The 23,696-nt window shown below is 42.8% G+C and overlaps 1 protein-coding gene across 1 annotated transcript; it reads left to right on the top strand.

Moving 5' to 3' along the window:
* Nucleotides 1-2,611: 2,611 nt before the first annotated feature.
* On the top strand, nt 2,612-23,124 carry Slc19a3 (solute carrier family 19 member 3). Its single transcript, XM_041650724.1, has 6 exons — nt 2,612-2,633; nt 10,935-11,086; nt 13,827-14,640; nt 17,302-17,494; nt 21,051-21,192; nt 21,717-23,124. The coding sequence occupies exons 2-6, from the start codon at nt 10,937-10,939 to the stop codon at nt 21,885-21,887; spliced, it is 1,470 nt and encodes a 489-aa protein (XP_041506658.1). The 5' UTR covers nt 2,612-2,633; nt 10,935-10,936; the 3' UTR covers nt 21,888-23,124.
* The last annotated feature ends 572 nt before the right edge of the window (nt 23,125-23,696 follow it).

The following is a 23,696-nucleotide window of genomic DNA, read 5'->3' as shown; positions in this document are numbered from 1 at the left end:
ACCTAGACATTAACTAATTTTCCAAATATGTTTATTTTTTTTTTCGTGTTGCCTCAGAAGTAGCAGAAGCGGAAAACATACCAACCTGGTTCAGTCAGTTTTGCTAATGGAGCAAATTACTGTGAAATTCAACAATGTCAAAGAACAACATTTGAGTACTTTAGTTTAATGGTCCGAAGGGTTCTAGAATGGTCACTTCATTGGGCTGGACAGGGGGTGGGTTTACAGTAGGGAGTGAAAACTGTACGAGTCCCTTCCGGGTCACTGTCTCTACCTGAGGACAGGGGCAGAAGGAATAGGAAAATAAGTAACATGTTAATGATAGGTGTAAGAATTAACTCAGGAAACTTCGTTATTCAGCTAACAGCTTAACTACACCATAGTAACCCAGGACTTTGGCAAGAAGGACTCTTGATTTTTAGCCAGTGGGTACTAGTGCCTGCACTTTGTAAGAAAACAATGGCCTTCTGTAATTTTTTTTTTTTATCTAACAGGCATAAGTAGCTAAAGATGAATTTGTTCTGCCTCCGCCCCGCCAAGCCCCACCCCTTAGCCATTAACATAAAGTTTTTCTGCTCTTTACCTCTTTGAAATCAGTCCTTAAACAGTGAGAACGCAGAAGCATCAGTTCTGGAACGCTCTGTGTGTGATGTGTGCTTGCATGAGAAGAGATGAGCTTGTCACGTGCCAAGATCTGGATGGAACCCTTCCACGGCAGTGTTGTCACCTGAGCTGTTCCCCTGACTCTTTTTTTTTATTATTGATTTTTATTGAACTCTACATTTTTCTCTGCTTCCCTCCCTGCCTCTCCCCTTCCCTTCAACCCTCTCCCAAGGTCCCCATGCTCCCAATTTACTCAGGAGATCTTGTTTTTTTCTATTTCCCATGTATATTAGATCTATGTATGTCTCTCTTAGGATCCTCATTGTTGTCTACGTTCTCTGGGATTGTGATTTGTGGGCTGGTTTTTTTTATTGTTGTTGTTGTTGTTTTTTTGCTTTATGTTTAAAAACCACCTATTAGTGAGTAATACAATAATTGTCTTTTTGGGTCTGGGTTACCTCACTCAAAATGATGTTTTCTAGCTCCATCCATTTGCCTGCAAAATTCAAGATGTTGTTATATATTTTCTGCTGTGTAGTACTCCATTGTGTAAATGTACCACATTTTCCTTATCCATTCTTCGGTCGAGAGGCAGTTAGGTTGTTTCCAGGTTCTGGCTATGACAAACAAAACTGCTATGAACATAGTTGAGCACATGTCCTTGTGGCATGATTGAACATCCTCTGGATATATACCCAAGTGTGGTGATTTCTCAGAAAATTAGGAAACAACCCCCCTGACTTCTGTATTGTAAGAGAAGCTAGACACATGACAAGCAAAGCCAGAGCCAGGAGGAACATAGAGGGTCAGATTTCAAAGTCAGGTCCTTTCCACGGACCCACACTGCTGCCACTGCAGACTCAAACCTAATGAAGAAGCTGTAAAAAACAGACAAACACACCCCAGCTTGAGAGAGTTTGCAGTTAGGACAGGTGGACAGTTTAACAACTGTGACTCAGTCTTTCTGAGTCAAGAATAAATAGAGGGGTAAAGGCGTTAATGATTTTAAGTCACTCTGGAGGACACAGGTAATAGAAAGAGATTCTCAAGAATAGGTCCTTTCATGGAACAGGGGCATTGGATATTGAGTAAAGCAATGCAGAGTGGGATAATTAGAATATTGTCTCTTCCCTAGGAAAAGCAAATTGCATACCTAATGGACAAGAATTTTTTTTAAACAAAGTTATGATTTACCACAGTACAGAGCTATAAAATAGATGGACCGATTTCTGAAACACAGTTTTTCCCACCCTCACGGCATGTTTTCATCTGTTCCTCACCCTTCCCCGTCTGTGACGGAGTTTTATTGATTTTCTTTCTGGGTAAGCTACTCCCCACTTTTATAGTTCAGCTAATCAGATGTCTCCCTACAGTTCAGTTAAACCGTAGAAATGCAGAGAAAACATCCCTGGGGAGATGATGCCAAACCCAAACAAAAAGGGCAATAGCATACATGATAAAATAGAGCGTGAAGCGTGTTTCCAGTGTCACGTGCACTCTGACAGTGGCTTTGACCCAAAGAAGAGTCCTTCGGTCTTGTTTATTGAGTATCTGGGCCCGGTACACACCTTTTGAATCTGTGTGGAATGTGCCTTCCCACGGCTAAGATTGGGAGTTGGCATGAAGGTTGACCAGTGAGTTTGGGGCTCCTTCCTAGTTTTCTCGGTGCTTACACCACTTAGTACAACGTTCTAGAGAAACTAGATTCCTCTAAGGATGACATTCAGAGCAAAGAGGATGTTCTTTTGAATTTGTAGACCCTCCTAACTATTAGTGTTTCAGGAAGTTTTGAGCCTAGGTGCTTGCTTGTTTTGTTTGCCAAGATTCCAAAAGACGGTGGCCGGGTGTGGGCTCTGGAGCAGTCAGCCTTCCGGAAGGGGCCCGGGCTACTGCCCTGGCAGACGGGTTCTTAAGGAACGCCTTCCTCCCAAGTGAAAGGGCTTGCAGCTGCCGTGCTTCGCAGAAGCTCGAAGGCGTGGAAGTGAGTCTAAGGCAGGAACCTAGTCCCCAGCTCAGGACTGAAGCAAGAGGTACTTGGTCTATCTGAATTGATCTGAAGGGGCCGGACTTCGGCTTCCTCGTTTGCCCGGGATTTGTCTTGTGCTCCTGTTTCTACTCTACGTTTCCTCGGACAAACCCAAAGTCAAAGACAGTGTAGGGCTTTCCATACATGTAGGAGCCCTGCTCTCGCGTGAATTGGAATTACCACAGTCACTGTGCCTGTAAGGAAAATGGAGGGCTACTGTAAAACGCGTTGGAGGAGGGAGGGGGAGGCTGCCTTTCATCATATGGGGTATAACTTACTTTCAACACAGAGAACAGATTTAAGTTTGAGTGTTTGTAATTAAACCCCTACTTATAATTAGCTCATTAAGGTACAGGATATTTAATAACCCCGAAAGTGGCCTTGTGTACCCACTCCCCCTTCCCAGCTCCCCGCCTCGTCAAAGTTCTGGTTTCAGTCAACATGAAGTATGGTAGTTTTGCTTACTTAGGGACCAGGTATAAATGGAATTACTCAAAGTGTCTTTTTTTGTGTCTGGATTCCTTTGCGGAACATAGTGTCTGAGGTTAATTTACCTTTGTTCAATAAGGCCTCCCTGTGCTAAGGTGTACCTTTTGGATAAAAACCTATAGCTGTCACCACAGCCAAAGCTGTTGTGAGAACATTCTTTTCTCAACCCGAACCTCCATGTTCTCTGTTGCTCTTGTTCTTCTCCCCTAACCCCACTCATAGCAACCACCCATCTACTCCGTGTCTCCTTAGGTTAGGCTTGCTTGCCTAGGACTCTGTGTGTGAGGGTGGGGTCGTCTGGAATAGCATAATGATTTGCTCCCCATCCTCGGCTCGCAATAGTGTGGTCCTTGTAACCATCAATTGGTATAGGTTGATGAAAAGATACTGGGTTGTGTATTCCTTTCCCCAACTAACGCTTCAACAGCTCCTCACCTTTCACCACACCTTGGAAACTGGAACTCTCTCGGACAGCTTGCCAAATGGCGTTCACTGTTTTGTCCTTCCTCAAAGCAACGTATACACGTTAGTCAGCTTGAATCCTTGCTGGCGTTCGGTATGCTTGCTCATCAGTTTTCGTTCAGCCTTCCGTGTGTCATCAGCGGCAGCTGGGAGGAGTGAGTTCTGAGAACTTCTGAGGACCATCTATCTGCCTGTGCTTCCAGACAGCCACATTTCTGTGAAGCTTTCAGATCTCCAGCTCGTCCTTTCTTCCTGAGCTCTAGGGATTTACTTCACATTGTGAATGGCATTCCTTTCACAGACGCTGGTGGTATGGCTGTTAGATCTATAGCTCCCTTCCCAATTTTTGAACAGTATCTCTCCATGAGCAAATATATATGGGTTTAGATTTTATAAAATTCTATGTCTCTCCTTTTTTGTTTCTTTCTTCTTAGTGTTTTTTTTGTCTTTTCTTTGAAATATTTACCAGTTCCTTGGTCCCAAAGATCTGTTTTCTTCTGGGTAATCTGTGATAGTGTTACACTTTATATATCAGATTGGTTTTTACATAACCAGAGGTTATGATAGTAACAAGCATTTTTAAATTTGACCAGTCACAGCCAAAATACAGTAGCATAGGTAGAAATGCATAGATTCAAGTTCCAGTCCAGGGTTTGAAACAGAGGAATAGGCTTTGGCGGTAGCCTGGCACCCTTTGTCTATGCCTCCTCCTGCAGGTCTGCCTTGATTAACATGCCTACAGGCCTTCTGACTGTTCCATTCAAAGTTAAATTCTCCCCTTTTAGTAATGAGTAGAGGGAAAATCATACTTAGCTTTTATGACAATATCGGTTCAAAGTAACTATTTCAGTTTTTGCTTGTCAGACTTCTAGTTTGTATCTGTCTAGTGAGAGGATTGACAGGTAGTGTTGAAAGCATAGGAGGTGAGATTTTTAGAAAATAGAGCTGGTACAAAAGAAAATATGCATTACTCCATCATAGCACTGCTTCCTGTCATTCTTGGGAATTCCAGAGTGTTTGGAGTGTTTGAGTTTTTGTTTGGTTTTCTTTTGCTTTTATCTCAGTGAGCCTTTTGTTAACACTAAGGTTAATGCTAATGATCTTATCCTAAAGTGGGCTCCTTCCATGACCTCACTATAGAGCTAATCACTAGGGAGACTGAGGGGTTAAGGATTAGAGGGTTGGAAGTTGCAGCATCTCCTAACCTCATCCTAGCTAACGACAATCAGTCACCTTTGTAATGACCCCGTAATCAGCCAGTGAACATGTTCTCCTGACCTCCGTAAGCCATCTCTGGGAGGGGTAGAACCCAGTAGATATGTGACCAGTACATGACCATAGTGACGAGAGTTTTATTTACTAGTGATGGCAGCGGTGAGTCCAGGGAACAGCAGTGGAATCAGAAAGTGACTTCTAGCTTTCCCTTGTAACCACTCCCACCCTTGTGTGGGATCCTGGCAAGGAAGTGGGGCATTTTGCTTCATATTTCTGAAAGAAGGAAGCCCTTACTTTCTGGACTGTCATGGAGTTGAGATGTCAAATGAACTTCTCTAGAAGTCAAATATGAGAACGGAGAACATCAAGTATTATTCCCTACTTTTTAGGAAAGGACATTTTTAGGCAGTGATTGAAAGTAGAAGAAATCAATAACATGGTCATGACTTGGAGGATACGTCAAACTCTGATACTAAGGACTGCCAGCACGCAAGACACAACATAAAAAGATATGTTCTCAAATACTACCCATACTGGTGAGAAGCCACCCACCCAAATGTGATCACTGTCAAAACACAAGTAACTCTTACGTCTTTATAAGAGATAAAGTTATGGGTTAGCTTGTTTGTTTTTAATGAAGATTAGATGTACTAGCAAGGGACTTGTTTAGTGGTGGGAGCGGCGGGCTGTGGCCTAGCTCCCAGCTAGCTTTACTGGAAATAATTACAAGGAAACTGTATTCTTTTAAACACTGCTTGGCCCATTAGTTTCAGCCTCTTACTGGCTAACTCTCACATCTTGATTAACCCATTTCTAATAATCTGTGTAGCACCACGAGGTGGTGGCTTACCAGAAGGATCTTAACCTGCGTCCATCTTGGAGAGAGAGCTGTAGTGTCTGCTTCACTTCCCTTCTTCCCAGCATTCTGTTCTGTCTACTCCACCCACCTATGTTCTAACCTATCAGACCAAGCAATTTTCTTTATTAATTAACCAATGAAAGCAACAGATAGACAGATGACCCTCCTCCATCAGACTTGTTTTTGGTAAAGCTACAGTGTTTCACATATCTGGGAGCAGAAACCAATAAAATACAGGGACTGTGTGTGAAAACATGGAAATAGACCCAAACTAGACAGACAGTCTGGGGACAGAATGGTCGAGTGCCAGAAAGTCCAAGTGCTTCAGCCACTGCTTTTTGCACAAAATGAAAAACAGTACTATTCTCAGGCCAGCCAAAGGAGAAAAGAATAACTCTGAAGGTAACTTAGATGGTCACTTTCCTGGTGAACATATTGGTGGACTTTTTTCAAGGTCACACATGCTGCCTTGTGTGAGCTCAACAGCACAAGGGCAGAAATGGTGGCGCAATGATCTCTTGTTATCAGAGTGGGTAGACCAGGTGAGACCAGCTGGTCTCCAGTGCAGGAGCAAGAGAACCTGAGGCCAAGACTTACTATTTATTCTCCAGGCCCAGCCACCTTCTTCTTTCTCTCTCTATACCATGAGCTTCCTTTCTCCCTCTGCAAAATCCTCCACGTCCTTCCCAGGCTATCCCAGTAAATTCTGCTCTAGGTTTAGCTACCCCAGGTCTGAGCTAGAAGGAGGGGCTGATGAATTCCACTGTGTGTGTTGCACTACTAGAGTCTTCACGGAGAGGATGTTTGCTCCCTTCTTCAAATCTGGGAGCCTTGATTTTGCTTGGGCAAAGTTTTGTTTTATTTCCTCCCTTCCTTCCTTCCTTCCTTCCTTCCTTCCTTCCTTCTTTCCTTCCTTCTTTTCTTCCTTCTTTCTTTCTTTCCTTCCTTCTTTTCTTTCTTTCTTTCTTTCTTTCTTTCTTCCTTCTTTTCTACTCCACCTTCTTCTGCTTCCTCTGCTTTTTTCTTCCCTTTAACTACAGCCCACATGGTATTCTTGTACCTTAAATACATTATATATATATATATATATATATGAGATTTATGAGTAATGCATGAGGACTGCCGCTATGGAGCACTTTTTTAAAAGGATTCTCGTATTTGGAAAGCAAGGAGATGAAGGGGAAGGGTAAATTTACTTTCAGAAGTATCGCCTCATAATACCAAAACCAGCTCGTGTCCTCAGGTTACACAACTAAAACAAGCAGAACTTCAGTAGGTACTGTTAATGGGGATGGCAGAGTGGTCAGATGAGAATGAGAAATGGAAGCAGGATACTGAAGTCTACAGATTATTCTAACAGTGGGTGTGCGTGTGCGTGTGTGCGTGTGTGTGTGCATGTGCATGTGCGTGTGTGCGTGTGTGTGTGTGTGTGTGTGTTTACATGCCTCACAGCCTGAGTATAGAAGCCAGATGACCATTTCCTGGAGTTGGTTCTCTTTCCACCTTCATGGCAATTCCAGGGATCAAACTCAGGATGCCAGGCTTGCATAGCAGGTGTCTTTATGCAGTGAGCCATCTCAAAGCCCCAATGGCTTAGAGTATAGGGGCTGTGGCCCTCCAGGACCACGCAGGTGTTCTAGGATGGCTTGCCCCAGTGTGTACGTGCTCACACCTCTTTCCTCTTCAGCTGCTGACCCCAGACTGTCTCATGTTTGTCACACTTGTAACTGTGTTTGTGTATTTTTTGTTATTAAAATAAGCAAAAATTACATGGGGGGGAACCCCCATTGACTCTGCAGTGATCTCTAATTTTAATGGGTTTGCATTTACAAAAGACATCCTGGTCGTTAGCATTAAACTTTCCTTGATACGATAGTCAGAAGAAAAATGTCCAGAAGTAAACCAGACCTGAAGTTTTGAAAATATATCTGGGCTTTCTCAATATAGGGATGAGAAAAGATTAGCAAAGTTGGAACTGGAAGAACCAAGTTCAGGTCCAAGGTCAAGCTTTCTGTTTCCCTTCTATAAAATGAGAACAAAAGGCTGGGGTTACAGATCAGTTGGTAGAGTGCTTGCGTGCCATGCATGAAACTCTGGATTCAAACCCCAGCACTGTATAAAGCCAGGCAGAATAGTGCTTTGGGGATGTAGAAGCAAGAGGATCAGAAGTTCAAAGCCGTCTTCAGCTGCACAAGGAGTTGAGACCAGCCCGGGCTACGTGAGAGGCTCTCAAAAACTAAAAGTAAAAACTAAATTAAATGAGACCAATATTACCTCCAGCTCTACAAAACTAATTTTCTTGCAGTATAAGAATTACTGCAAGAGATCTGACATTTTTCTATTTTACCTAGAAAGTGCAGTGCGCCCAGAAGAACCAAAAGGAACTTGTGTGTATTCTCACGCCCTGTATCTCCTGCCTGATCCTGACATCTCCCCTTTCCATCCCATTTTCCACATAGGCTAAAGTTGTTTGTCTGTGATCCTTGAGGGCTCAGTGACTGCCAGGTACTTTCTAATCACTTAGAACAGAACAATGAACCATACAATATGCCCTGACTTGATGCGACTTATACACCAGGGGCATATTTTTTATTGCCTTCCCAACTAACTGTAGTTGGACCATAAGGAGTCAAGAGATAAAGAATCCATGGTCCTTTCAGCATCCCATTCACCAAGGACACAAATCACTTAAATGCATGAAGATAACTTTGGGTCAGTAGCCAAATCCATAGTTAACAGAGATGGAGTGTTCCACATGTAACCAGAAAATGCCACCCTCTTAACACCAGCCTTCAAAGATGATCTAGCCTCAGTAATTGGTTACATGAGATAACTATTTCTTTGAGACTATTAATAAGATGGAAGGGAATCCCAGCAGACCTGGCAGAATCTCCGAATCTCAGGAAATGAGAAAAAAACCCATGGTTTCTGGGCTGAGGGCATTAAGAGGAGAGTGGCTGACTCTAGTTTGCCTTTGACAGGATTTCCACAGTGTCAGCATCATTTGCTGTTGGAGCCGTCATCCAGAATGCGGTCCTCATGCTTTCTAAGCTGGAAAGTCCAGAGCATTATTGACATAAATGGAAATGATATTGGCCTGCTTTAATGTAACAGAAAAGTTGTACAGCTGTTTCAAGCACCTTGCAGAGGTTGAGTGAGGAAAGGATGTGGTGTGCCTGAATGGCACCTCTACCTGGGCACCTGCCCCTCTGGGATGAGTGCCCTCTTAACTGTTCTGAGCACTCAGCGTTCACGTTTGAAAGGTTTTTATGTTAAGCTTCAGCGTCTGCCATGGATTTATGTTTGAAAACTCATTCCTAGAGCCAGGTTGGCGTTATATTATACAAACACTTTCTCTTCTCCATGTAGAGAGACTGTGTCAGTGGATTCACAAAGCGGCAGATGGGAAAGTGCTACCACCCTGAGGCAAGGTGGAGTGGATGAAAGCATCCTTGCAGGAGTTAGATGATTCCAGTCTTGATCACAGTTCCGATCCAATGGTTAGATATTTTTCATCTAGCCATTTTCAAATTATAATTACTATAATGCTTTGATAAAACTACAAAGGAAGTCATCATACCCAAAGCCTCCCTATAGATTATCTCAGAATATAGCCAAAATCAATACCACCAAATATACCTTTTCCTATGAAGTCTGATCTCAAGTGAAGATATAATAAACGTCTCTGTGCTCTCTGTAGTCCATGGTGGATGGAGGACAGGTATTTTCAGATACAGCCACCGCACAATAAGGTTGGTCGTGTTTGTCATTTGCTTTCTAGGCAGTGACTAAGATCTTATATTTTTTGTCTGAAGTTTGAACTTCAGGCAGTATCAACATTAGGAAAAAGTGTGAAGAATTAATCACACACACACACACTGTGAACAATCTGCAACGACACATTTAGAGAAGAGCCCACTCATAACAAAAAGTGGAGTGATTGTCTTAGAAGTCCCACCTTGCCGGGCAGTGGTAGCACACGCCTTTAATCCCTGCACTCAGGAGGCAAAGGCAGGCGGATCTCTGTGAGTTCGAGGCCAGCCTGGTCTACAAAGTTAGTTCCAGGACAGGCTCCAAAGCGACAGAGAAACCCTGTCTTGATAAGAAAAATAGAAGAAGAAGCCACACCTCCCATTTTCAGATATTACTGGCGCCAGTGGAAAACATAAGGTGGGGGTGGAGATATGAGGGAGCTTTAGAAAGTTGGACCTTTATCTAATTAATTATCTGAAACATTTCTTTTATTTATTATTAGCATGGGTTGGGGTGGGGGCGGACACGTGTGTGCCATGTTGCACTTGCAGAGTCCAGAGTTCAGAGGCTAACTCTCGGGAGATTGTTCTGGACTTCCACCTTGCTAGAGCTGGGTCTCCCTTTGTTTCTTGTACTGTGTGCTACAGGCTTGCTGGCCTGTGAGCTCCTGGGCAGATCTCTTTGTCTGCTTCCCATCTTAGGGTAAGAGTTTCGGGGCTACAGATGTTTGCCATCGCATGCAACTTAGTGGCACACGCCTTTAATTCCAGCATTTGGGAGGTAGATGGATTTCTAAGTTCGAGGCCAGCCTGGTCTACAGAGTGAGTTCCAGGACAGTCAGGACCACACAGAGAAACCCTGTCTCAAAGAAGAGAGGGAGGGTAAACAGATCAAACTCAGACCATTGGGCTTGGCTGAGCCATCCAAATATTTCCCAACCGATTCTTCTAACTGAAGAACTAGAACTTCTTCAAGGATGGGAAACCTAACAGATATTTCAGCTGTTTATTGTGCAACAAGTAGGATTCCAGACAAGGGACAGTCCGGTGGAAAGATGAATTTATAACAAACGAATGTCAGACCATGTGTTAAGAGTTCTCAGATCCATGGGAAGTGTAGTGGGCAGCTATCAGAAGGCTTGATTAATCCAGTCTGTTCATCTGGAAGCACTTGCCCTGCTACAGCTCGACACAGATTCCTTAGCTGGTGTCTGGCTTAGGATCAAGCATTTACTGACTCAGCGCTCATGGGTTATTAGTAGCTGCCCATAGCTATAGTTTGAAAAAACACTAAAGAAACCCGATTCCTTCTGGCAACAGTGAAAAGGGAACCCTCTGGAAAGAAAATGAGCATTCCACCAGGAAAATGTATGAAAAGTAATTCATCCCTCCCTTTTCCAGCTTCACAGTGGATGGACGAACATTTTTTTTTCATAAAATGTGTGGAAATAACCAGCTTTCGGTGCTATCTGAGATGCCAGAGCAGGATAAGCGAGGCTAAACTTGTGCTTTCTTTCTGTTTGACCAGCCATGAATTGCTTCAGAACTCCACCAAGCAACTCTTGGGTCCATCCCACTGTGATACTCTGCTTATTTGGATTTTTCTCCATGTTCAGGCCCTCCGAATCATTCTTAATTCCATTTTTGTCTGATCCCAGTAAGAATCTAACCGAAACAGAGGTAAGCTAATGGGTATGTATCTTGAGAGGGGTTAATTTCATGGGACTTAAACAAGGAGGAAGGGGTATCATTCAACTTACAGAAAGATAAAGACTTTGAATTTCAGGGAGCTCCATTCTCACAGAATTTATTACATAATAGAACTGCTCTTTCCTCCTCACACGTGCAAAAACATTAAGCAAACACTTCACATGGATGAAGAGTGTTTTAATTTTCAGAGTGTCGAAGTTAGTCTGAGTACACAGGAGCTTCCCGAATCTTCATTGGTTCTGTTACACTCACCCCGAAATGAAGCTGTTCTCTGCCTCGGGATTGCTTCTGAGAAACCGATAGGCTGCTTCAAACAGGATGGAAAAAGAAAGTGTAATACGCCTGTCACATGATAATGCTCAGAGGAAGGTGCACCGCATAGGCAATGGCGCCCCCATAATTATAACTATAGTTGTCTTAACTGTAGCTAAAAACCATAACATCCCAGAGAATTCCTGTCGCTTTAATAACACTGCAGCCAGTTGAAAAATCACACCTAAACTTTTATGTCTATGTTTATGTAACACCAGTGTAAACAAGATTACTGCTCTGTCAGCCAGAAGAATACAACACATATTTATATGTAATATGCAGGGTAAACCTTGATAATGACGGTAAATGGGTGTTACTGTCAATGCATTCACTGATACATTTGCCATTGTCTTAAGGTCTATTCCTGCTTAGCAAAAATGAAAGTACCATCCTACCCCAGCATCAGCCCATGCATCCTGTGGTTACCGTATCTTTTGATTACATCATATTCCTCCGTGATTAAGTTAACCTTGTGTCTTATTTATGAAGTTCCTAAGAGCAATAGACTGCTATACACAAAATAGCTGGTCTGGACAGTGGGTTATAACATCTAAGTTTTTTGGAAGCACTCTCTATAAGCTTTGCACAGAACAAATTGGCCAAATACATGTTTTCAAAGCCTATCGGCGACACCTGATTGTATTTCTTTATGGCACTTACTCAGTTTGGAAAAACCACTTAGCAGCAAATACGATATAAACAGATTTAATTCCCTGATCCACTTCTCTTCCTGGAAGGCCAAATTTTCTTACTTAAAGAGATGCTTCTTACTGGACATGGTGGCACAAGCCTTTAATCCCAGCACTCTGGACGCAAAGGCAGGTGAATTTCTGTGGCCTCAAGGCATAGCATGTTCCAGTTTAGCCAGGACTATAGCCCTCCCTTCATTTCTTTCTTTCTGTCTAAAAGCTGCAAGAAGAAAATGTACCAACCCAACTAGCAAATCATCCTAGGCTGGTTTACTGTCTCCCACCACAACCATGAAAATACTGTGTGGAGTGTGGCATTGTTGAGAAAGCTGATTGATACTGGTTATCAGTAAGGAACTGGAAAAGGCAGAAGCCAAGTTCATTGTGTAAAACACAATGGCTTCAAAGTTTCTGGGACAGAAGCATGTCACACTTAAGACCAAGGTCACAGAGATGGGCCAGAATTAACTTAACCCATCCTCCAGGCTTGCCTCTGTATACACTATGGAAAAGTGAATTAATTCTCCTCCATAACCGAAGGTCAGTTCTGGCCCCTCCTGAGACCTTGGAGGATCCAGATGTCAGTGAGGGCAAGTTCAGTGACTCCAAAGACTGCACTCTCAGCCGTCACACTTAGAGATCACTAACAATCTTTCGAACCCTTCTTGCTTAGGAAACTTGAGTGCTCATGTGTTTGCCTTTAAAGAATGATATGACCCATATCAAACTTGACAAATCTATAGTCATGGATAGGGCGAGAGGAGCTAGAGAGCACATCAAATACAAACAGGAAGGAAATGAAATGCGTTACCTGTTCCCCACCTGGTAATTTGATGAGACCATTTGCTCTTGCTACCAACCCTGTGTGTCCACCCAGATTTCTGACAGGAGGAAGGTGGTAAGGATCAGCTGTTCTACTCTTTACATTGTGAACTCTGCACCTGACATTGCTCATCTTTGCATACAAGTAGATAAATAACTTTTAAATTTATTTATTTATTTATTTCATGTGCATTGGTATATTGCCTGCATATATGTCTCTATGACTGTGTCTGATCCCCCGACGGCTGGAGTTACAGACAGCTGTGATCTGCCTTGTGGGTGCTAGGCATTGATCTCAGGTCCTCTGGGAGAGCAGTCAGTGCTCTTAACTGGACTATCTCTCCAACCTCCTAGACTGGGTTTTGGTTTGGTTTGCTTTGGTTTTTGTGAGGCAGGGTTTCTCTATGTAGCCTGGGCTACCCTTGAACTCACTCTGAAGACTGGGATTTTTTAAGAACTTGGAAATCTCAAAAGTTCAGAATATTTAAGTTTAAACTGAACTTGAAATCCTTAAAACTCATTTATTCAACTGTTACATGCTACTTATACTTAAATTTCTTATATAGTCCAGAGGACATGTTATCTCAATAGAACCCTTCTACTGGGATACCCGTAAGTATGGAAGCTGCTCAGAGTTTTGGTTTGCTTTTCTTTTCCTTTACCTTCCACCCATAACCCATGCTGGGTTATTTTTGTTGTCGTTGTTGTTTTCATTTAGCAAGGACATTATTTTTTCTTAGCAATTTACCTATAGATCAGTTTTCTATTACTTTTTTTCCGTAATACAATGAATATCTGATTAGATGTGACTTTGAGATACAAATCTACCCCACGTCCCTATGAGATCTTCTGTGCTTTGGAGTCACCCCTACATATCAACTCCACAGATGACAAACGAGGTCCTTCCAGTTTGGACATACTCCTACCTGGCCATGCTGCCCCCCGTGTTCGTCCTCACCGATTACCTGCGCTACAAGCCGGTCATCATGTTACACATCGTAGCCTTCACCATCTGCTACCTGATTCTCTTGTTTGGCCAAGGTGTGATGCTCATGCAGGTGGCCGAGTTCTTTTTTGGGGTCGTCTCAGCCACGGAGATTGGCTACTATTCCTACATATACAGTATGGTCAGCCCAGAGCACTTCCAGAAAGTGAGCAGCTACAGTCGGAGTGTCACGCTGGTGGCCTACACAATGGGCTCGGTGCTGGCCCAGCTCCTGGTATCCCTGGCAACTGTACCATACTCTTACCTCTTTTACATATCCTTGGCCTGTGTCTCTGGGGCATTCATTTTCTCGCTTTTTCTACCAATGCCTAAGAAGAGCATGTTTTTCCACACAACGTATGACAGAGAAGCTTATCAAAATCCACTAGGACAAGATACTGTCCTCAAGGAAGCTCAGAAGAACCACAAGACAACTCGCCCAGAATTGCCTGCCACTTCAGGGAAGCCAGGGGACAGAAAGCTGAGCAACCCAGAGCCAGAAAATGTGACTTTGAGGGTCTTTGTGCATTGGTTTGAAGATCTGAAGGAGTGCTACTCCTCAAGGCACCTGTTTTACTGGTCCCTGTGGTGGGCTTTTGCTACGTCGGGCTATAACCAAATCCTGAACTATGTTCAAGTCTTATGGGAACACAAGGCACCCTCCCAAGACTCTTCTATCTATAATGGAGCAGTGGAAGCTGCTGCAACCTTTGGAGGTAAGTAGACATCTCTGTCCTCCCCTGCTACCCTCTGAAGGGTATTGCTCCAGATGCTGAGCTTCTCCTTGGTGATTAATTAACTATATTCAGAAAGTATAATAATTTCTTTTAAGTCGGGGGCAGGGGGTATATGTGTGCATGGCTGTATGTGCACGGAAGAGAGAGGAAGACATCAGCTGTTCCCTAAAACGGGGTCTCTTGCTGACCCCAGAGCTAGACTAGTGTCCAGAAAGCCCCAGTGATTCAACTGTCTCCACTCCCTGCAGCACTGGGAATGCACACATGCACAATGCAATCCAACTTTTTACAGGTGTTCTAGGGATTTGAACTCAGGTCCTCATGCTTCCATAACAGAGACCTCTTACCCACTAAGCCATCTCCCCATTCAAGGAAAGAAGGCACTGGAAAAATAAGAGCACAGTGACTTTTTATGCTATATGTTGCAGTTATAAATAACTCCAGAGTGTAAAGCTTAGAACCAAGGAATGTCTTTCTAGTAGAATCCATAATCCATTTCATTATTAAAATAAATATTGGTAATGTGCTCCGTTCCTTCAGTATTACATTCATGTGTTGTAAAGTTTGATGATTTGTTTTATTCTTAGTTTAAAGATGAGTGGCATCAAAATAACTTATTCTTTATCTTCTTGGTGTGTGTGTATACACACGCGCATGTGCACATGCAGGTACATGTGAAAGCCAGAGGACAACTTTAAGTATCATCCTTTGGATGCCATCAATCTTATTCTTTTTTTTTCTTTTAAAACAGGGTTTCTCATTGGTCTGTAACTCACCAAACAGGCCAAACTGTCTGACCTGTTTGCTCCAGGGCTCCATTTGTCTCTGCCTCCCCATTGCTGCGAATACAATCCACTCCCATGCCCAACTTTGTGGTTCTGGGGCTCAAACTCAGGTCTTCATGCTTGCAAAGCAAGGACGTTACTGACTAAGCTAAGCCAGGTCTTTGTTTTGGTCTTTTTAAGCTTGTATACAAGCATGAATTGTACGTTGGGCACACGTCCTCCTGCACCTCTGTGCCCTTCCTTTTCATTCGCCTTCCCTGTTGTTTGATTTTCTGTTTAGAGTTGTGGATGCAGGTGTTGTAGACATGGATCCTCTGCTGTATGATAGCAAAGACTTTCTTCCCATTCTGTAGGTATCCTCTTCACTTGACTGATTCCCTCCGCCCTACAGAAACTTTGGATCTCACATGGTCCCCTTTGTTGACCGTTGTCCTTATTTCCTGAGTTAGTAGAATCAAGTCAGGGTGGGGTTTTTTTTGTTTGTTTTTGTTTTTGTTTTTTTATTTTCAAGACAGGGTTTCTCCATAGTTTTTGGTTCCTGTCCTGAAACTAGCTCTTCTAGACCAGGCTGGCCTCGAACTCACAGAGATCCGCCTGCCTCTGCCTCCCGAGTCCTGGGATTAAAGGCGTGCGCCACTACCGTCCGGCTTCAAGTCAGTTTTTAATATTAAAAGAAAGTGCAGAATTTTTATTATCAACTCTGGAAAATATGTGAAGGTTTTCAGGATCTTACGTGGAGAGTCTTCTTAGGGACCTTCACAACTCTAGGTTACACGCCAACAATTTTCACAAGTGGCTTTTTCATGCAGTTTCTGTGTTGCTAGACTTGGATTCTAATATCAAAAAGACATTTGCCTTTGAAGCACACTCTCCATAAATATTTATATACTTGTCAGTGGAAACGTAAATATTACCTAAGACTTTGAAGATGTGTTTCAGGAAGTGGGATATTTCCACACCTTCCTCTAAGGAAAGCTTCGGGAATGCACGGAGCCTCTGATTTATTATTTTTCCCTCTGGGGAGGCTGCAGCTAACTCCTGAAAGCCAAAGCAATACCAGAATTAGATCACTGAAATGTTTGCTCTTACGGCCAAAATTCTCTGGAAGAGCTCTTCTATTGCAGACCACCTATGGGAAAAAAGTGGTTGACCAGTTATCAATAATTTGAGCCCTAAATACATTTTGTTCAGTTCAAGAGACCTTTTCAAGAAATGACTGATTACAGTCAGTTCTTCACCTTCTCAAACCCTATATATCAGTTCAGGTCCTTTTTGTCCAAAGCCTTAAGAAAATCAGGTCAGCTGTAGCAGAAGGATTACTTGAGCCCAAGAGTTTATTAAGGGCAATACAGGGAGACCTCTAAAAGGTCCCCTAGGTCTAGGAAGGAAGGGAAGGAGAGAAGGAAGGAAAGATGGATGAAAGGAGGAAGGAAAAAAGACAGGAAGAAAAAAAGAAGAAAGAAAACTGGGACATCCATCACTTGAAAACATACAGTTGAGAACAGTAGAGCAACTTAACTTCTAAGACATTTACAGGCTTGCTCTCCTGGGTGTTTTTTAAATGACAGGGCCACTGTGTTCCTCACACTGCTGTATTTAGGCACTTTTGTCTCTTTTGCCTAGTGTGTGCCTGATATGTCAACAATACTAATTAAAGTATAGGAGTGAAGTGGTTGGAAACAATAGCAGGTGATAAAAGAAGAAAACCTTCTTGGAAAAAAAAAAGGCCTTTAAAAAAACAACAGTATATTCATCGCCTTTAGGATTGTTCAAGAGCTGAGTTTTGCTGGCTTGTTTGCTGTGTCACTATTTTCTTCCTGCAAAGCTTGACTTCTTCGTCTGGGTCTGTTTCCAGGAGCTTTGTCTGCCTTCGTCGTGGGCTACGTCAAGGTCAACTGGGACCTCCTAGGAGAGCTGGGTCTGGCCGTCTTCTCAGCTCTCATCTCCGGCGCTCTGTTTCTCATGAATTACACACGCAACATCTGGGTGTGCTATGCGGGCTATTTGGTGGTCAAATCTAGCTATATGTTTCTTATAACCATAGCAGTGTAAGTGCCACCTCCCACCCCACCCCCCTTTCTTGGATTCCTAAAGGTGCTCCACGAACTTCAGAAGGATCTCAGTCAGTTGCAATGTCAAATGTTAACTCCACATTGAAGGGAATTCAATGAAGCCATCTTTTTCATTTAGCTGAATATTGCTGAGTCATCAAAGGGCAAATTAAAACCCAAAACAACAACAACCAAAACCTGGGATGTGCAAATCCAAAACAAGGATCCATGGTCTACTTCTGATTTCTTCTTACTTCCAATGACTTGTCATACTAAGGCATGGTGTGATTTAGTTTTAGATGCATAGGTTTAGATTATCCCTAACCTCATTTAGTTGCTTAAGAAGTTCTAAGCACATACTTTTTGGGAACAAAACATTCTCAGGAAAGTTATAAAAAGTTGGACTTGGGGAAAAATGATGCAAAAATGATAAGAAAGCTTCAGCTTCACTTACACCTGGAACTGTTGCTTTTGAATCTTTTTTTTTTTTCAAATAAGGTCTCTGACATTCAGTCTCCTTTAATACTTAGATCTGCTTTTTAAGAGGTTTTGGTTTGCATTTCTTTCTTTCTTTTTTATTTATTTATTCATTTATTTTTTATTAAAAATTTCTGCCTCCTCCCCGCCTCCCATTCCCCCCCTCCACTCCCCTTTCCCTCTCTCTCCAGTCCAAAGAGCAGTCAGGGTTCCCTGCCCTGTGGGAAGTCCAAGGTCCTCCCCTTTCCATCCAGGTCTAGGAAGGTGAGCATCCAAACAGACTAGGCTCCCCCAAAGCCAGTACATGCAGCAGGATCAAAACCCAGTGCCATTGTCCTTGGCTTCTCATCAGGCCTCCTTGTCCACCATGTTCAGAGAGTCCGATTTTATCCCATGCTTTTTCAGTCCCAGTCCAGCTGGCCTTGGTGAGCTCCCAATAGATCAGCCCCACTGTCTCAGTGGGTGGGTGCATCCCTCACGGTCTGACTTCCTTGCTCATGTTCTCCCTCCTTCTGCTCCTCATTGGGATCTTGGGAGCTCAGTCTGGTGCTCCAATGTGGGTCTCTGTCTCTATCTCCATCCATCGCCAGATGAAGGTTCTATGGTGATATGCAAGATATTCATCAGTATGGCTATAGGATCGGGCCATTTCAGGCTCCCTCTCCTCAACTGCCTAAGGAACTAGCTGGGGACATCTCCCTGGACACCTGGGAAACCCTCTAGAATCAAGTCTCTTGCCAACCCTAAAATGGCTCCCTTAATGAAGATATATACTTTCCTGCTCCCATATCTACCCTTCCTTCTTCCCAACCATCCCATTCCCCCAAGCTCTTTCCATCCTCCCCTTCTCACTTTTCTCTCCCCATCTCCCCTTACCCCCATCCCACCCCACCCCCAAGTTCCCAAATTTGCCCGGCAATCTTGTCTATTTCCAATATCCAGGAGGATAACTATATGTTTTTTTTTGGGGGGGGGTGGTTCACCTTCTTATTTAGCTTCTCTAAAATCACGAATTATAGGCTCAATATCCTTTATTTATGGCTAGAAACCAATTATGAGTGAGTATATCCAATGTTCATCTTTTTGGGTCTGGGTTACCTCACTCAGGATAGTGTTTTTTTAAGAAATTATTTAAAAGCATGTGGCTTGTGTGGGAGCACCCTGACTACAAGAAGCTTTCTTCAGGAGCAGGCCATGTAGCTCAGTTTGTAAAGTGCTTGTCACATAAACATGAAGTCCTGGGTTCGATTCCCAGCACTATAAAAACTGCAAAAGAGATCAGTATCAGCTCAGGACCCCAAGACCAAGGTGTGGCACAAAGAAGATTGATTTGCTCCAGGGGAACAAAGGGCAGGGAGTAGGAGATGGTAGAGACAGGAGGTAGGGAAGAAGCAAAGGGAACCAGGGAAAAGAGAAGGGTATTGTCCAGAGAGGGAGGCAAAGGACCACCTCTGCAGAGAGAGGAGACAGATGTGGCACACTGGAAATTGTTAGATTATAAAGGTCAAAGGGGAAACCCTGTGATAGGATGAGTTTTTTTTTTATTTTAATTGAACATTTTGATGAGGTGAGCCAAAGGGGGCTTTTGGTTGCTAGACTTGAATACTTTTGGCAGTTGGACCTTGGTGGTCAGCCACAGGAGGAAGAAGTGGCAAAATAAGGGAGTAGACCTTGGTGTCTAGTTTTAGGAATGCAATCTAACAGGTTTTTTGTTTGTTTGTTTGTTTTTAACAAGGTAGAGGGAATAGGGGAGAAGGGTAAGGCCTGACAGAGCCACAGACTCAAGTGGGCTATTGCCACTTCAAACTGGACGTGGTAGACCACTCCTGTTTTCCGAACGTGGGACATGGAGGCAGAAGGATGAGAAGTTCAAGGTCATGCTTGATGACCTAGCAAGCTTGAAGTCAGCCTGGGCCACATGGGTTTTGACTCAGAAAAGAGGAGGAGAAGGAGAGAAGGAGAATATAGTTTCCTTTGGTTTTAGTCAAAAAGAGATGAAAAACATGCCTTTTAGTTCCAAGATACATTTGAGACATCATGACAAGCTTTATCAACTTTCACTTTTAATTTGTGAAAACCATTTGACAAACGGTAAAACATTGGAATATGAGCCTTAATGCAAATATCTGAAGAAAATGGAGAGGCCACTAGTTAGCAAGTGTTCTGGTTTCATTTCTGTTGCTGTGACAGCTACTCTGGCAAAAAGCAATGGAGGCTAGGAAAGGATTAATTTGGTTTATAATTCCAAGTTATAGTTCATCCTTTGTGGAAAGGGGTCATGTTATATCCATGATCAAGAGCAAAAAGAATAAATGCACCGTTGCTTCTTGCTCAGACTGCTGTCTCTTCTGTCCAACTCCCCAGCCTATGGAATGGTGCCCCCCACACTAATAATCCAAACAGTCCAGCAATGAAGTGTGCGCAGGCTAGCCTGATCTAAACAATCCTTTTAAGACTTCCCAAGTAATAGGTTGTATCAAGTTGATAGTTGATAGCCATCACAGAAAGCTAAGTTTCTCACTGAAATATCTTGGTTTAATGCATTAAACTCAAAATGTCTAGTTTCACTTCTTATGATGAAGATTGAAAGGTAGAACAGTTATTATTCTTTTGCAGATTGGAGTTAGGTAAGGCATGCCTTAACAACATTGTTTTCAACTCTTGTTCTGATTTTTTGTTTGGTTTTAACAGAAGGTCTCAAGTACCTCCTAAGTGGCCTTGAATTTGATGTGTGGGCAAGAACGACCTTGGATTCTTCCTGCCTTTTGAATGCTGGAATTATAGGAATGCATCATTGGGCCCAATTTCTTCTTTTCCATTAGAGAAGAATTTTATGTATTTAGGGCTGAAGAGATGGCTTGCTGGTTAGGAGCACTAACTAACTGACCTTCCAGAAGACCAGGGTTCTCAGCATCTACATGACAGCTCACAACTGTGTATAACTCCACCTCTAGGAGATCTGACACTCTCACACAGACATACATGCAGGGAAAATAGCAATGCAAATAATTTTTTTAAAGAAAAGAATTTTATTTATGCCGTGGTTGCTAAATGCTAACTCAACCTTTAATGACAGATTTCAGATTGCCGTTAACCTGAGCGTAGAACGTTATGCCCTGGTGTTTGGCATAGACACCTTTATTGCCTTGGTGATTCAGGCCATCATGACTCTGATTGTGGCAGATCAAAGAGGGCTCCACTTGCCAGTCACCACTCAGGTAAGCCGCAGGACTCCTGGTTCCTCTTGAATATTCTATAGGAATATAGAATAGCTAGGTTGCTTCCAAAATCATAAAACTAGCAACATGGAAGGCTTTAAAAATTATTTGGCTATGGACATTTTAAAATATGCAGCCCTTAATTATAACACCAACTGAGTTTAGAGCAACTAGATTTATAGCTACCTGAAGAAGTTTTTACAAGTCATTACACTGAATCAGCCTTCAGACACAGAACACAGGCAGAACCCTGGCAGCTACTGGACTTTCCCTCTATTTTCGCTGAGGTAGCTAGGATTGAACCTAAGCAGCCTGGTGTAAAGGCAGACCCTTAGTCACTATTCCACATGCTTACACTCTTAATCTTAGATCATTTGAGATAGAAGAGTCCAGTCAGAATAACCCTTATTAAGTTCTGAGTCCCAATTACCCCATAATTCAATCAAACAAGGAAGATTGCTATATATTACCAATGATATGAACTGTCAGATTTTATAAATAGCTAATTATTTGTTTTCTTCCAGTTTTTAGTTTATGGAAGCTACTTTGCTGTCATTGCTGCAGTCTTCCTGATACGAAGCACATACATTATCTACTCAGCCAAGTGCCAAAAGGAAGTGGAAAACCTTGCTGTCGCTCAGAATCCCAGTGAGCTACACCTACAAGAGCCAAGAGATGTGTCAACAAAGTTCTAACCCAGTTACATCAACTCCAGTCACAGAAGGGAAGGATTTTGAGATGGGCAACCAGAAATGCCTTCCACACCCGGATACTCTGCCAGTAAGGATTCAAAAACCACAACGAAACCTCAGCTTCAGGCTAGATGTCTCTGTGTTCAGCTAATTGCAGGCACTCCATATAGGCCATTATCGCTGTATTAGTTACTCTCTGGATGCTAGGAAAATACCTAACAAAATGCAACTCAAGGGAAAAACTCCATTTGTTTTGGTTCACAGTTTTGGAAGGTACATTCCGTTATGGGAGAGAAGGCGTGGCTGCAGGAGAAAGTGGCTGCTGGACACATAGCATCTGCAATCAGGAAGCTGAGAACAGTGAAACCTGGTGTCCAGATCATTTTCTATTCAACATACTACTCCAGGCAGGGGGGTGGTGCTGCCCACATTTAAGATGAGTCTTCTCACCTCAGCTAACATAATGGAGATAACCCTCACAGATATTCGAAGAGGCTTACACCTTCAATGACCCTCGATCCCGTCAAGTTGACAATACTGACTATCAATACTAACAACTGAACAAGCCTCATTGGGAACCCCCCAAGAATAGCAATAATTTGGAAATTCTACTTCCGATGAGTTTGAAGAACAAGTGAAGGGCATGGAAACAAGCGGTGAAGAAACGTAAGCCTCCTGAAGATGACGACCCCTGAGTGCGCACAGTTACCCACAGGACTGACCTGTAACCGACTAAAATGGCAGCACCTGAGACAGTTTTCGTCCTTGTCCACTAAGTATACATATGTCTGTTTCAACTTACAGCTCTCTGAAAGAATGACTGGTTTGCCCCCATTCCTGACAGTCCCTTTTCAACTCTGAAAATACCAGCGTATTTTCACAAGTTGTTACTGGATTGTCTCACTGTTTGTCATTTTTTTTTATCTTGTGGCCCCTTCTGGACTTTGTGTAGGAACTCTTACCCCAGGGGTCACTGCAGATGCTCCCGTGTGTCCTTGAAATGCTCCCACATCAGTTCCCAATGGCCTGGGAGAAGTGGTGAGCCTTCGACCCACCATGACCTAGATAAGTGTTTGATTGATGAGCGCAGAACACTTCTGAAGGAAATTCCAGCCTTTCCAGCAATTTTTATGCATAAGAAAATACTTGCAGAAATTAAATACGGTTTAATTTATCTTTATGTTTGGTGCTAAGGATCAAACCAGGGCCTCACATAGGCCAGAGAAACACTATGCCACAATCCTTGGGCCCATACTTAATTTTTAAATGGCAAGAGATTATGTTCAATAAAATATGAAAATTTTAAAAGAGTCCAAATTTATGCATTTCTCTGAGTGTTGCCTAAGATTTTTTGCCATTTGAAATGCAGCGGAGTATTTATTAAGCAGTCTGCATCAGGGGAAAAAGAATACTGATTTAGAATATAAATATATTTTATTCCAAATTCCAAAATTTATTCAAAGGGGGTTGAAAATAAAATTTATCCCAAAGGCGTAAACAGCAATACCTTCTTAACTGGTACCTTTTCCCTGTCATTTCAGTACCTACAGACAGCCACAGCCAGGAATTATTAAGCAGGAAGTTCTAGAAATAAACAGTAAACATAATTTAAACTGCATACTGTTCTGACAGGCACAAACGGAAGCTCGCTATCCATCCTATCTGGGATGTGTCCAAGTTACCCACTTAGTAGCTTCATGTCTCAGTTTTCAAGTCAACTGTGGTCCTATCTCAGTACTCACATCCAAGCAAACTTTATTTTTCCTAAAGCCGGAATGGCGATGCTGGGAACGAAGTCATGCCAAAGAGACG

Source organism: Microtus oregoni, unplaced genomic scaffold (assembly GCF_018167655.1).
Source record: "Microtus oregoni isolate MIOR12 unplaced genomic scaffold, Mior012 000004F_ref0000308, whole genome shotgun sequence".
NCBI classification, from domain to species: Eukaryota; Metazoa; Chordata; class Mammalia; order Rodentia; family Cricetidae; genus Microtus; species Microtus oregoni.
The sequence above is the reverse complement of the archived record's forward strand: the minus strand, read 5'-3'. Positions and strand labels throughout refer to the sequence as shown.

Bases quoted from the DNA above. Each gene is read 5' to 3' on its own strand.
- Slc19a3 (XM_041650724.1), top strand. From the start codon at position 10,937: ATGAATTGCTTCAGAACTCCACCAAGCAACTCTTGGGTCCATCCCACT. The intron at 14,641-17,301 runs GTAAGTAGACAT...GTCTGTTTCCAG, and splicing joins AGCTGCTGCAACCTTTGGAG to GAGCTTTGTCTGCCTTCGTC. The intron at 17,495-21,050 runs GTAAGTGCCACC...CTTTAATGACAG, and splicing joins TTTCTTATAACCATAGCAGT to ATTTCAGATTGCCGTTAACC.